This window comes from Schistocerca cancellata, chromosome 2, assembly GCF_023864275.1.
Source record: "Schistocerca cancellata isolate TAMUIC-IGC-003103 chromosome 2, iqSchCanc2.1, whole genome shotgun sequence".
Classification (NCBI taxonomy): domain Eukaryota; kingdom Metazoa; phylum Arthropoda; class Insecta; order Orthoptera; family Acrididae; genus Schistocerca; species Schistocerca cancellata.
The window spans coordinates 970,078,919-970,093,255 of record NC_064627.1 but is presented as its reverse complement, the minus strand read 5'-3'; the positions used below and the strand labels follow the sequence as shown (position 1 = coordinate 970,093,255).

Genomic DNA, 14,337 nt, shown 5'->3' with positions numbered 1-14,337 from the left:
GACCCTGTCCAAGCCTCATCATTTCTGCACAACTACTGCAACTCACATTTCTTCGAATTTGCTTGCTTTAAAGTCAAGTCTTGGTCTGCCTCTACAATTCCCCCCCCCCCCCCCCCCCATCGCCGCTTAATTTCATTACAGAACTGGTGATTTCTTGATGTCACAGAATATACTGTCATTTATTATTTTACCTAACACTTCCTGACTACCGAGCGAGGTGGCGCAGTGGTTAGCACACTGGACTCGCATTCGGGAGGACGACGGTTCAATCCCGTCTCCAGCCATCCTGATTTAGGTTTTCCGTGATTTCCCTAAATCGGTTCAGGCAAATGCTGGGATGGTTCCTTTGAAAGGGCACGGCCGATTTCCTTCCCAATCCTTCCCTAACCCGAGCTTGCGCTCCGTCTCTAATGACCGCGTTGTCGACGGGACGTTAAACACTAACCACCACCACCACTTCCTGACTAGTTAAACAATCTACTATCTCAACTTCAGCATTCTTCTGTAGCATCACATTTCAAAAGTTTCTGCTCTCTTCATATCTGAAATGCTTATTGTCCAAGTTGCACTTCCCTACAAGGCTACATTCCGGATAAATGCCTTCAGAAAAGAGTTATCAACACTTAAATTTATATTCGATGTTAACAAACAGGTTTCTCAGAGATGCCTTTCTTTCTACTGCCTGTCTACGTTTTGTATCTTCCCTATTTCAGCCATGATCAGTTTCTTTGTTGCCCAAATAGCAAAACACCTGACTGCTTCTAGTGTCTAATTTCTTAATCTAATTCATTTTCTTTGATCATTCTGTAGCCTGCTTCCCAGACACCATCCATTCCATTCAAATCATATTTCAAGTCCTTTGCGATCTTTGACAGATTTGAATGTTGCCGGCAAACATCATAATTTTTAGTTCTCTCTGAATTTTAATTCTTTTCGTCAATTTCTACTGGCTTTCCTTAACTGCTTGCTCAAGGTACAGGTTAAATAATATCGCTGATAAGCTAAACCCTGTCTCGCTCCCTCAGAGGGAGGTACATGCTACGAATGATTGGCTCATACAGCGTGGCGCAAAATAGGTGTTAGAGAGTTTTCGTCTACAACGACGAAATAAGGGCAAATATGTTCTTGTTACCACATTTACGCTATAGCAGACGACCTGAAATTTAACACAGAAGGCTTTCAAAGTGGTATCCTTCTGACGCAATGTGTGAGTAGAGCCTTGAACTGAATTCCTTGATAACGTTCTGAAGAATTTCATTTTCAGCTACACAAATTTCTCTGGAAATTGCAGTACGATGATCCTGGAGTGTTTCAGGAACATCTTTCGACACGCTGTCCTTTACACTATCCCATGAGAAATAATCATACAGGTTCAGATCGAGACCATTAGGGCGCCATTGTACGCCATGTTGTGAATGCTAAGGTGTCCAGGGCGGCGATCCGATATGTGAATGTCGCTTGTAGAAGATGGAAGACGTCTGCAGTACGGTGTGGAGGTGCTCCATGCTGCATGAACCTATAGTTTCAGACATTTGGTGGCGTCGTGCAGCCTGAAGAGATTCGTGTTCCAGGATTTGTCTGTATTTGTTTTGTGACAGGTTCCTCAATAAAAAATGGTTCAAATGGCTCTGAGCACTATGGGACTCAACATCTTAGGTCATAAGTCCCCTAGAACTTAGAACTACTTAAACCTAACTAACCTACGGACATCACACACACCCATTCCCGAGGCAGGATTCGAACCTGCGACCGTAGCAGTCCTCAATAAAAATCGGCCCAATAATGCGTCGTGCATTTATTGCGCGCTAAACAGTGACTTTTTGTGGAAGTAGCAGCTTGAAAGTTTGGGTTCATAGTATCACTGTTGCATTGTTTGTGCTTCCATTCTGAAATGTGAACTGAGATATCAGTGAGTGAACTACAGAATTTTCAGAATTACAGTACACCATCACGACAATTTACGGCATACGATTAAACAACAAGACACAAACAGTTTCTAAAATGTACTTGTGCCACCCTGTAAGTACGACTGCTCTCAAAAAAGGTATTTTATGCAGGAAGATAAATCATTGATATTTTACGATTTTCTTGACAAAATTTAGTCAGCAGAGGCTAACAGAAAGATTGTCAAGTAACTGTATTAATTAGCTTCATCTTCTACCGTCCACCATTAGGCTTCCAGTCCATTCCAAATGCGGTTCATTCCAAAGCTTTTGGGGTCTGCTTGCGTTACTTTTCTCATTGATTTTACATCTTGCAGATTCTGCTGCCTCTGTGGATATTGCAGTTAATGTTACTAAATTTTATTATTTAGTCGTACTTCACAAAGACGACGTTTTTTGGCATAACTTGTTTCATTCATTAGTTGTGTTCCATGGTATACTTCTTCCCTAGTAGAGCTGCCACATGAATTTTCAAATGGCATCCCATAAAGGTACCTAATTTCGTGGATAACGACTGTCGTCAGAGGAAACTGCAGTGATCGAAGATCCTAACATGGAAAAGGGTGTCCGAAGTAATCAGTTGCGGAATAGGTCGGTATAGCTGCTCGGAAGGTAAGAGTGTGATAAATCACTTCTCCTAGCATGTCACCCTTCAAGTAGGCGCTAGACGTATTTACGTGTGGAGAATGCTTACATGGAGTGATACGGTTTCTGGTAATATTCCACAGTTCGCGTCTAGGCGACTATGTATCCCGTGTATAAAAATCGAAGCTTCACATTGGGTTGCTGCATTGCGGCTTTAATCTCTTTTCATTGTTTGCCAAGGAAACGCAGTTAAAATGACATTCGTCACCGCAAATATTCGTCCATCTACCACTTGGTGCAATGCTTACCTAAGGATAATTTTTGTTCTACTAGTAACACATGTGACTATGCTTTACCAAAAAAGATTTCAGAGTCCAAGTAAACCACACGATTAAAAGTAATTAATGTTACACCCTCAGAGGATCTATACTTTCTCATTTCTTAACAATGTTCTCGCTCTTTGAGGCAATGAACGTAAATGAATATCAGTTTAGTTACAAAATTACAGGACATAATAACGTAAATGAACTTCACATTAAAATAATCACATACTTTAAAAATATTTTGACAGATATTCCCTTAGAAGTGTAACGAACTGTAGAAAAGAAAAACTTTACGACCACGTTGAATGAATGCCCGATCTGTGGAAAGGGTACTGAACTCCAGTTATCGTGTAGTGTGTTCTAATTGCAAGTGGTGTGCTTACCCTGTGTTATTATTAGCAAAAACTTTATGCGAAATGCAGCTCCCAATACCTATAACGAAATACAGACACTGCAAAATACATTCAGCCCCTTAGGCACTGAATCATCTGGCCCTGTTCAAAACTGATAACTTTGGTTCCTGCGCACATAGCAAATAAATTAAATTGTCTTACCTCTAAAGCAGGCCGGCCGGAGTGGCCGAGCGGTTCTAGGCGCTACAGTCTGGAACCGCTCGACCGCTACGGTCGCAGATTCGAATCCTTCCTCGGTCATGGATGTGTGTGATGTCCTTAGGTTAGTTAGGTTTAAGTAGTTCTGAGTTCTAGGGGACTGATGACCACAGCAGAACGCTGTATTTTCTGACCTCTCACGAAAAACAAAAATATGCTAGCTACAGGCTAAGCAGTGTGCAATGCTGGCCATTATACTTGAAATGCACATAAAATTCTTTTGGCTGATAAACGAAATTATTTAAGAAAGTCCAATTTCTTTAAAAAATATATGACCTGAACCGGGAGGCGGTACTGATTATGATGAATTACTAACACTGATTTTTTTTTAGCACAATTATATTGAAAGTTAACTTTGTCTTCTCAAAAACATCTGACAGTTGAAGTTACATTACTCACAACTCATTCACAAACAATGAGATTTAAACAGCAAGTATTATCTAAGCTGACTAAGGCAACATAATGCAAGTTATCAAATTACACATGGCTTTGTTAACAAATCTTAAAACATTACAAAAGTGAAATATCTAACTAGCCTTTTTATCACAACGGTTTACATACATAAGGGGATTACTCAACAACTACAAATTATCAGCCAACTTATCTATACTAACGTGCTGGCAAAAACAGAAATCATAATTATTTAAGAGCGTTACCTTGCTTGCATGAAGACTTCTGCTTCCATGTTCAGTAGTATTGACATACCTACATTAATCTGACACTTCATGGCTTCACACAGCACACCCCAGAGACTGCCTACTCCATAGTCTTTCCCTCACAGACAGCTACCTACAACTGTGCGCCTAGCCCTCTCTTACACCAACACTATAATAATATCAGACCAGAATCAGTATCTCTGTGTCTGCAATCTTACACAGTCAGCGATATACAGCCTGTCGAAGACATACATCTCTTTGTTGTTGTTGTGGTCTTCAGTCCTGAGACTGGTTTGATGCAGCTCTCCATGCTACTCTATCCTGTGCAAGCTTCTTCATCTCCCAGTACCTACTGCAACCTACATCCTTCTGAATCTGCTTAGTGTATTCGTCTCTTGGTCTCCCCCTACGATTATTACCCTCCACGCTGCCCTCCAATACTAAATTGGTGATCCCTTGATGCCTCAGAACATGACCTACCAACCGATCCCTTCTTCTGGTCAAGTTGTGCCACAAACTTCTCTTCTCCCCAATCCTATTCAATACTTCCTCATTAGTTATGTGATCTACCCGTCTAATCTTCAGCATTCTTCTGTAGCACCACATTTCGAAAGCTTCTATTCTCTTCTTGCCCAAACTATTTACCGTCCATGTTTCACTTCCATACATGGCTACACTCCATACAAATACTTTCAAAAACGACTTCCTGACACTTAAATCTATACTCGATGTTAACAAATTTCTCTTCTCTTCTTCAGAAACGCTTTCCTTGCCATTGCCAGTCTACATTTTATATCCTCTCTACTTCGACCATCATCAGTTATTTTGCTCCCCAAATAGCAAAACGCCTTTACTACTTTAAGTGTCTCATTTCCTAATCTAATACCCTCAACATCACCCGATTTAATTCGACTACATTCCATTATCCTCGTTTTGTTGATGTTCATCTTATATCCTCCCTTCAAGACACTGTCCATTCCGTGCAACTGCTCTTCCAAGTCCTTTGCTGTCTCTGACAGAATTACAATGTCATCGGCGAACCTCAAAGTTTTTATTTTTCTCCATGGATTTTAATACCTACTCCGAATTTTTCTTTTGTTTCCTTTACTGCTTGCTCAATATACAGATTGAATAACATCGGGGAGAGGCTACAACCCTGTCTTACTCCCTTCCCAACCACTGCTTCCCTTTCACGTCCCTCGACTCTTATAACTGCCATCTGGTTTCTGTACAAATTGTAAATAGCCTTTCGCTCCCTGTATTTTACCCCTGCCACCTTTAGAATTTGAAAGAGAGTATTTCAGTCAACATTGTCAAAAGCTTTCTCTAAGTCTACAAATGCTAGAAAAGTAGGTTTGCCTTTCCTTAATCTTTCTTCTAAGATAAGTCGTAAGGTCAGTATTGCCTCACGTGTTCCAGTATTTCTACGGAATCCAAACTGATCTTCCCCGAGGTCGGCTTCTACTAGTTTTTCCATTCGTCTGTAAAGAATTCGTGTTAGTATTTTGCAGCTGTGGCTTATTAAACTGATTGTTCGGTAATTTTCACATCTGTCAACACCTGCTTTCTTTGGGATTGGAATTATTATATTCTTCTTGAAGTCTGAGGGTATTTCGCCTGTCTCATACATCTTGCTCACCAGATGGTAGAGTTTTGTCAGGACTGGCTCTCCCAAGGCCGTCAGTAGTTCCAATGGAATGTTGTCTACTCCGGGGGCCTTGTTTCTTATAAAATCACATTCGGACACCACATACAAATGTGCACCAGTAGACTCCTTTCACAAGGAATAAACGGTTAATCTGCCGCAATTTGCTAGACAAATTTCTGGCAGCCGGGAGGCAAAGACCTCGCCGTCGTAGCTGACGGTCGAAATAGTGCAGCTTACTGCTGGGAGGCTATTCGTCATGCCAAGTTCATATGCACCAAATGAAGAGGAAATTGCTAGACAAATTAAAAGGTAAAAAAAAAGTATCTAATGAAGATGGAGTTGTTGCAGAGCTCTTGAAATCAGGTGCCCTAAAACTTCAGAGGAACTACATTGATCATGACAAAAATTTGACAAACAGATGTAATTTCGAATGACCGGAAAAACGCATTCATACACAAATTACATACAGAGAAAGAACAGATGTTAACAGTTACACTGGGATTTCCCTTTTGTCTGTCACATAACAGAATTCTGTCTCAGGGTCTTCTGGACCGAGTTCAACAAAAACACGAATGCAAAATAGGTGAATATCAAGCATGTCTCAGACCTTGCACAGTAAAAAATATTAATACTCAAACTATTTCTCAGGCGTGAAAAAAATTACAATGAAATGGTAAAAAGACACTTCTTCGTAGATTCTTAAAAAGCTTTGACTCAGGCGATTGTAGCTCTGTCCTGCAAATTCTTAAAGAATAAGATCAGGACCTCCAAACCACTGAAATTATTCGGGAAACTCCAAACAGTACAAGGCGGAGAAATTTTGAAAAATTTTGAAACTAAAACAGAAGAGAGACAAGTTGATTAACTCTCTCTCCATTACTTTTCAACTGTGTCATAGCCAAAGTAAGTGAAGAGCGAGAAAACTGAAATCTAAGCTTAAAATGGACGAACCATTCAAACTAGAAAGTGCCAATATTACGGTAGGCCGGTTATTTCTTACAGACAACCTGGCTTTTCTAGGTCAGGAAGTCAAAACAGGGCAAAAATAAAGATTCTTAAAGAAAAATCGGAAAGAGTACGACTGTAAATACAACTACAAGAAATACCTTTCTAGCAACTATCTGGCGCCCAAAGTACTGAAATTAAAACACGACAAAACCGAATGTTAGACAATCCAAATACTTAAGCGAAACAACTGGCCTGGTAAAGAATGGTTAAGAAATTCGTTGTCACAAAATGGAAACGGCTTTCAGGCTTGCAAAAGACATCTGTTACGAAAAATAATTCTCAAAATACCCCACTTTAAGACACAATAAATCCATGAAACTAGCGTGTCTTTTTGGGGCTGAAACCACCATTTGAAAGAAGGAGGAAGGACACTGGAGAAATCAGAAACGAGAATGAAAAGTAATCAGGGATACTTCAGCTCCAAATTATACTGAGAAAGGAACATAAAAACTACGATCAAATAAAGATATTGAAAATGACATCCACATCCTTTCGGACATGAAAAAAGCAAACTAAATTTCTGTAGCGATATTAAAAGAATGGAGGTAACAAGATTAACCAGACAGCTTGTGAAATTCTACGAAGCCCTACAGTAATAGCCCTACAGTAATACACAAACTGAAACAAAAATAATGAGAGGTGCAGTTAAAAATAACTGACGGAAGAATGAATAACACAACTTTATATACTAGATAGAAAATATTTTAAGCAGAAAATTCACGACTTGACAGTAGGCCTAGTAGAAGACCGGGACAGTTTGGTCTGACGAGCAGATAAGAGCCCATTTGGAGAGAATGAAATTGACCTGGCCACAAAGGAAAGCTAAAACAAAACTCTTTTTGTAAACTATGTGGTCCATTAGGGGCCAAACGATGATGATGTCTTTTATGTGGAAGCAATCGTCGTAATAAAGGTGGTTTGACAAAAGCATTTACACGTATAGCTCAATTGCTTCTAAAGACTGTTTTTCAAATTCGTCAAAAGCAGATAGATTAAAGCTTTCACATCATGCTCTGTGAGATTAACTAGTCTAAATCGGTCGATCGATCAAGTGTTTCCTGTAGATTTGTCTGAAGGATACGGTGGTGAATTCAATACGGAGCCAAAGCGCGCCCGTCCCAGTGAAACCGGTGGCCAAGTAACAGTACTTTTCTGATGGCGTGAGGAGGCCTTGAAGTCAAGTGGCTATCCGGAAAGCTCGTTAGTGCTTCTTCTCGCGTGAGACATTCACGTCCTTCTCGCAGTAAAGCTAAATATCTAAGCACGCAGACTGATTCCGAGGGCTGAAGAATTACCGCTGTGTGGCAGCATCGTTCCCCTGCGTCATTCGCTTAGCTGTTTGGGATGCCCCACCTTCTGACTACCATGAAGGTGCAAATTTGGTGCAATGTGATTGTCCGCGTATTTTGTACTTCAACCAAAACGGTACTGTCAGTGGTATCAAAGAAATTCGGAGGTCACTCATTCGCCTGACGCATAGCTTGTCATGTTTCTCTTATACGAATTCGTGAAATACGAATGATGGTAGAGACTGGCAGGGCCCGTAAACAGCTATATTATTTCCCACCAGACTTTTAGAAAACAGCGTCTCAACAAACTCCAATGACAGACGCCGCAGAGAGACACTCAACACCGCTCTTAAATAGTACCGCTTTCATCCCTAAGATGTCTCTCACATCATGATAAACAGCAAAGAATTAGAGACATACGGCAGACAAATAGATAGTTGGTACACCTTCACAACAGGTGTAAGGAAGGGAACAGTACAAATCACGTTCATTTTCAGCTTCCTGCTGCGTAATGAATAATCCATTAAATTTATGGCAAACAGCCGCGTAAATACTACACTACTGGCCATTAAAATTGCTACACCGAGAAGAAATAGACATGATAAACGGGTATTGATTGGACAAATATATTATACTAGAACAGACATGTGATTACATTTTCACGCAATTTGGGTGCATAGATCCTGAGAAATCAGTACCCAGAACAACCACCTCTGGCCGTAATAACCAACAGCACCACGTACCATCACGCTGGGTGACAAGCCGGTACGGCGATACTCGCTTCCAATGTGCGTTCACCGCGATGTCGCCAAACACGGATGCGACCATCATGATACTGTAAACAGAACCTGGATTCATCCGAAAAAATGACGTTTTGCCATTCGTGCACCCAGGTTCGTCGTTGAAGACACCATCGCAGGCGCTCCTGTCTGTGATGCAGCGTCAGGGATAACCGCAGCCATGATCTCCGAGCTGATAGTCCATGCTGCTGCAAACGACGTGGAACTGTTCGTGCAGATGGTTGTTGTCTTGCAAACGTCCCCATGTGTTGACTCAGGGATCGAGACGTGGCTGCACGATCCGTTACAGCCATGCGGATAAGATGCCTGTCATCTCGACTGCTAGTGATACGAGGTCGTTGGAATTCAGCACGGCGTTCCGTATTACCGTCCTCAACCCACCGATTCCATATTCCGCTAACAGTAATTGCATCTCGACCAACGCGAGCAGTTATGTCGCGATACGATAAACCGCAATCGCAATAGGCTACAATCCGACCTTTATCAAAGTCGGAAACGTGATGGTACGCATTTCTCCTCCTTACACGAGGCATCACAACAACGTTTCACCAGGAAACGCCGGTCAACTGCTGTTTGTGTATGAGAAATCGGTTGGAAACTTTCTGATGTCAGCATGTTGTAGGTGTCGCCACCGGCGCCAACCTTGTGTGAATGCTCTGAAAAGCTGGTCGGCGGCAAAAAGGTACACCCAAAATACGCCCCACCGGTGCTCAAAGCGATAAGCCATTCGATTCGGTTATCGATGTATATTCGGCGGCGGTACCATCTTGACGATTTCTCTGCAATTTAATTACATCAACAGCCAAATCCTCTACCTTATTCAAAAGGAAACCATTATCTCCACTGAACTAATTTCTATGGCTTCCTTGAAAATAGAACCCCAAAACGAAGAGGTGGAAGTTAAAATGTCCGCGCCGCACGGAGTGGCCGCGTGGTTTGAGGCACCATTTCACGGATTCCGCGGCCCCTCCCGCCGGGGGTTCCAGTCCTCCCTCGTGTGTGTGTGTGTGTGTGTGTGTGTGTGTGTGTGTAGTTCTTAGCATAAGTTAGTTTGTTGTTGTTGTGGTTGTGGTCTTCAGTCCAGAGACAGGTATGATGCAGCTCTCCATGCTACTCTATCCTGTGCAACCTTCTTCATCTCCCAGTACCTACTGCAACCTACATCCTCCTGAATCTGTTTAGTGTTTCATCTCTTGGTCTCCCTCTACGATTTCTACCTTCCACTCTCAGAATATGCCGTACCAACCGATCCCTTCTTCTAGCCAAGTTGTGCCACAAACTCCTCTTCTCTCCAATTCTATTCAATACCTCCTCATTAGTTATGTGATCTACCCATCTAATCATCAGCATTCTTCTGTAACACCACATTCAGAAAGCTTCTATTCTCTTCTTACCCAAACCATTTATCGTCCATGTTTCACTTCCATACATGGCTACACTCCATACAAATACTTTCAGAAATGACTTCCTGACACTTAAATCTATACTCGATGTTAACAAATTTCTCTTCTTCAGAAACGCTTTCCTTGCCATTGCCAGTATATATTTATATCCTCTCTACTTCGACTATCATGATTTATTTTGCTCCCCAAATAGCAGAACTCATTTACTACTTTAAGCGTCTCATTTCCTAATCTAATTCCTCAGCATCACGCGATTTAATGTGACTGCATTCCATTATCCTAATTTTGCTTTTGTTGATGTTCATCTTATATCCTCCTTTCAACACACTGTCCATTCCGTTCAGTTGCTCTTCCAGGTCCTGTGCTGTCTCTGACAGAATTACAATGTCATCGGCGAACCTCAAAATTTTTATTTCTTCTCCATGGATTTTAATTCCTACTCCGAAATTTTCTTCTAAGTTAGATTAAGGTAGTTTAAGTAGTGCGTAAGTCTAGGGACCGATGATATCAGCAGTCTGGTGCCTTAGGTATTCACACACATTTGAACATTTTTTTTAAATCTTCGCCTCACTGTAGTTCAGCGAATGTCCCCATATCTATAGAGTGTTCTGCTACAGCTAACGTGTGCGGCTGTAGTTAGCGTGTATATCTTCGGTATTTCACGCACCGAGCCGGCCGCTGTGACCGAGCGGTATATAAAAGCGATGTCCCGACTGACGGATTCACTGACTCACCATCGCCCAGTCCAAACCACTAAGGACAGAAACTTGAAATTTACTGAGGGGGCTGATCTTACAGTATAGGCGTCGTTTAAAAAGGGATTTTATGAAATTCCGTCCGTAAGATGGTGAAACATGGGACAAAAGATATTTTAAAAAATATGTCGCTATTAAGGCAAGTTTGAGGCAGGACCTAGGGAAATTGTCATTTCGTTTCTTGGTCAGAAATAAAGAAGTATATGTTGCAGCATTTTTGGGAATTTAGCCCTTATTGGGATTACATACTGGATGAAAGTTGTTTCTGAAAATATATCGTTGTAAAAGAACTGGTAAAGAGTTTTTAAAGCTGCGTTTATGAAACTTAGTACTTCACTTCTCGGTTATATATAAAGAAATATGTTAAGGGATGAAAGTTTCTGTGGGGAATATCATCACGAGAATGCAATAGTCATGATTAACAGAAACCTAGGACTTCAGATATCAGAATCGCTCTCTGGTCAGAAGTACATTCGAAATAGACGACAGAGGGATAGAGAAACATTTAAAATCGCTAAAAAGGGGAAACGCCGCTCGACCTGATGGGATACCAGTTCGATTTTACACAGAGTACGCGAAGGAACTTGACCCCCTTCTTGCAGCGGTGTATCGTAGGTCTCTAGAAGAGCGTAGCGTTCCATCCCCGTTTTCAAGAAGAGACGTCGAACAGATGTGCAGAACTATAGACCTATATCTCTAACGTCGATCAGTTGTAGAATTTTGGAACACGTATTGTGTTCGAGTTTTCTGGAGACTAGAAATCTACTCTGTAGGAATCAACATGGGTTTCGGAAAAGACGATCGTGTGAAACGCACCGCGCGCTATTCGTCCAAGAGACTCAGAGGGCCATAGACACGAGTTCCCAGGTAGACGCCATGTTTCTTGACTTCCGCAAGGCGGAAGTCGTTTAATGAACAAAGTAAGAGCATATGGACTATCAGACCAAATGTGTGATTGGATTGAAGAGTTCCTAGATAGCAGAACGCACCACGTCATTCTCAATGGAGAGAAGTCTTCCGAAGTTAGAGTGATTTCAGGTGTGCCGCAGGGGAGTGTCGTAGGACCGTTGCTGTTCACAATATACATAAATGACCTTGTGGATAACATCGGAAGTTCACTGAGGCTTTTTGCAGATGATGCTGTGGTATATCGAAAGGTTGTAACAATGGAAAATTGTAGTGAAATGCAGGAGGATCTGCAGCGAATTGACGCATGGTGCAGGGTATGGCGATTGAATCTCCATGTAGACAAGTGTAATATGCTGGGAATACATAGAAAAAAAGATCCCTTATCATTTAGCTACAATATAGCAGGTCAGAAACTGGAAGCAGTTAATTCCATAAATTATCTGGGAGTACGCATTAGGAGTGATTTAAAATGGAATGCTCATATAAAGTTGATCGTCGGTAAAGCAGATGCCAGACTGAGATTCATTGGAAGAATCCTAAGGAAATGCAATCCGAAAACAAAGGAAGTAGGTTACAGTACGCGTGTTCGCCCACTGCTTGAATACTGCTCAGCAGTGTGGGATCCGTACCAGATAGGGTTGATAGAAGAGATAGAGAAGATCCAACGGAGAGCAGCGCGCTTCGTTACAGGATCATTTAGTAATCGCGAAAGCGTTACGGAGATGATAGATAAATTCCAGTGGAAGACTTTGCAGGAGAGACGCTCAGTAGCTCGGTACGGGCTTTTGTCAAAGTTTCGAGAACATACCTTCACCGAAGAGTCAAGCAGTATATTGCTCCCTCCTACGTATATCTCACGAAGAGACCATGAGGATAAAATCAGAGAGATTAGAGCCCACACATAGGCATACCGACAGTCCTTCTTTCCACGAACAATACGAGACTGGAATAGAAGGGAGAAATGATAGTTACTCAAGGTACCCTCCGCCACACACCGTCAGGTGGCTTGTGGAGTATGGACGTAGATGTAGATGTAGAAAGACCACGGTTCCAAGGCCTTAATTAGCGTGAAAGTTTAGAAGGCGATGCAATTTATGATCAGCGTAAACAGAAAAACAACAATCTTCGCGAGCGAATCAGCGGGCGCTAAGCTATTATAAGAAACCTCTGACAGTGGCTTATTTCCTTATAGTGTCACAAATGAGTGACAACGGTAATATAGCAAGAGGTGCATGTTAAAATCGTCGCGTCACTGTAGTTCAGGGAATGACGAACATTTATACAATGTTCTGCTACAGCTTCGTCTGTTACTGTGTGATCCATAAAGCAAAACATGAGTGATGGCCGACATCTCATTAACCAAAGATCTGATGAGAATAGACTGAAAGTGTCCTGGAACATAACACATGTATGAAGCTCGGCACAATGCATAGTTTCGAGTTCCAATCAAAGAATGAGTTTAAACGCACTGTTATTTTATTCTTTACAGTTGCTGAAATTGCTGTCCTCTCTACAGCCGTATCACCGCCACCGCAGTCCATTCTATTCAGAGCTGATCGGCCGTTCGCCTTCTTCATACTAGACCTAGAGACGAGAATGGTGCTCTTCGCTGGACGGCTCTCTTCTCCGGATGTATAACAAATTAGAACGCTTAAAGAAAATTTTTAACGCTTTTATCAAATAGTTAATTACTCTTATCGTTATTGTTAGTAGTATTATTAGCCTTAGTATTTATTACTATTATTTATTGTTATTATTGTTAGTGTTTCTGCTTTAAAATACCGCTCGTAAAAAGTCAGATATCAGTTCATGTATTATTTGTAATACGGCTACATCAAAGACTGAGCTACATAGAAAATATGACTCAATACTAATGTAAACACATGAGAGCCTTGTTCAGTCAACAGTAATATATAGAAAAAAATGAAAGATGGCCCTAAATGCTTATGCTATTATTTATTTGCTAAATGAACCATTCATCTAATAAATTTAGTCCGTTTAATAGATACAGCAGCATAGTGTAATCTACCACAGTCATGAAACTGCATTTTCCACGTTTTGTACAAGCTATTGATGAAAAGTATACATTTGAAATCCTGAGCACAGTGAATAAATAAAACTGTAATTATCTATGACAATTATAACTAGGAAGCAGAATTCATCCACACGTGAACTATATGTCAACTGTTTTTGGATATAAAAATCCACTTTATCGTAGATTTTTCTTTTTTTTATGTCCTGTTTTTTGGTCGCTTAGTAATAATTTGCGTTAAGATAGTCGAAAGTATTTGTTTTGAACTGAGCAATCGGTGTAAATGGTTTTAAATTCACGAATAACAACCGAAATGATTGGGAGTGTAAGACGGCGTGTTTTATTCAGTACCATAAACATCATGTATTTCGAATA

At 41.1% G+C, this 14,337-nt stretch overlaps 1 protein-coding gene across 1 annotated transcript in view; it reads left to right on the top strand.

Moving 5' to 3' along the window:
* Positions 1-13,747, top strand: part of LOC126149010 (serpin B6-like) — a 112,799-nt gene extending 99,052 nt beyond the window's left edge. The window contains exon 8 of the mRNA XM_049915788.1: positions 13,420-13,747. Within this exon, the coding sequence (XP_049771745.1) occupies positions 13,420-13,568 (149 nt within the window). The 3' untranslated portion in view covers positions 13,569-13,747. The remainder of the gene's footprint in view (positions 1-13,419) is intronic.
* The last annotated feature ends 590 nt before the right edge of the window (positions 13,748-14,337 follow it).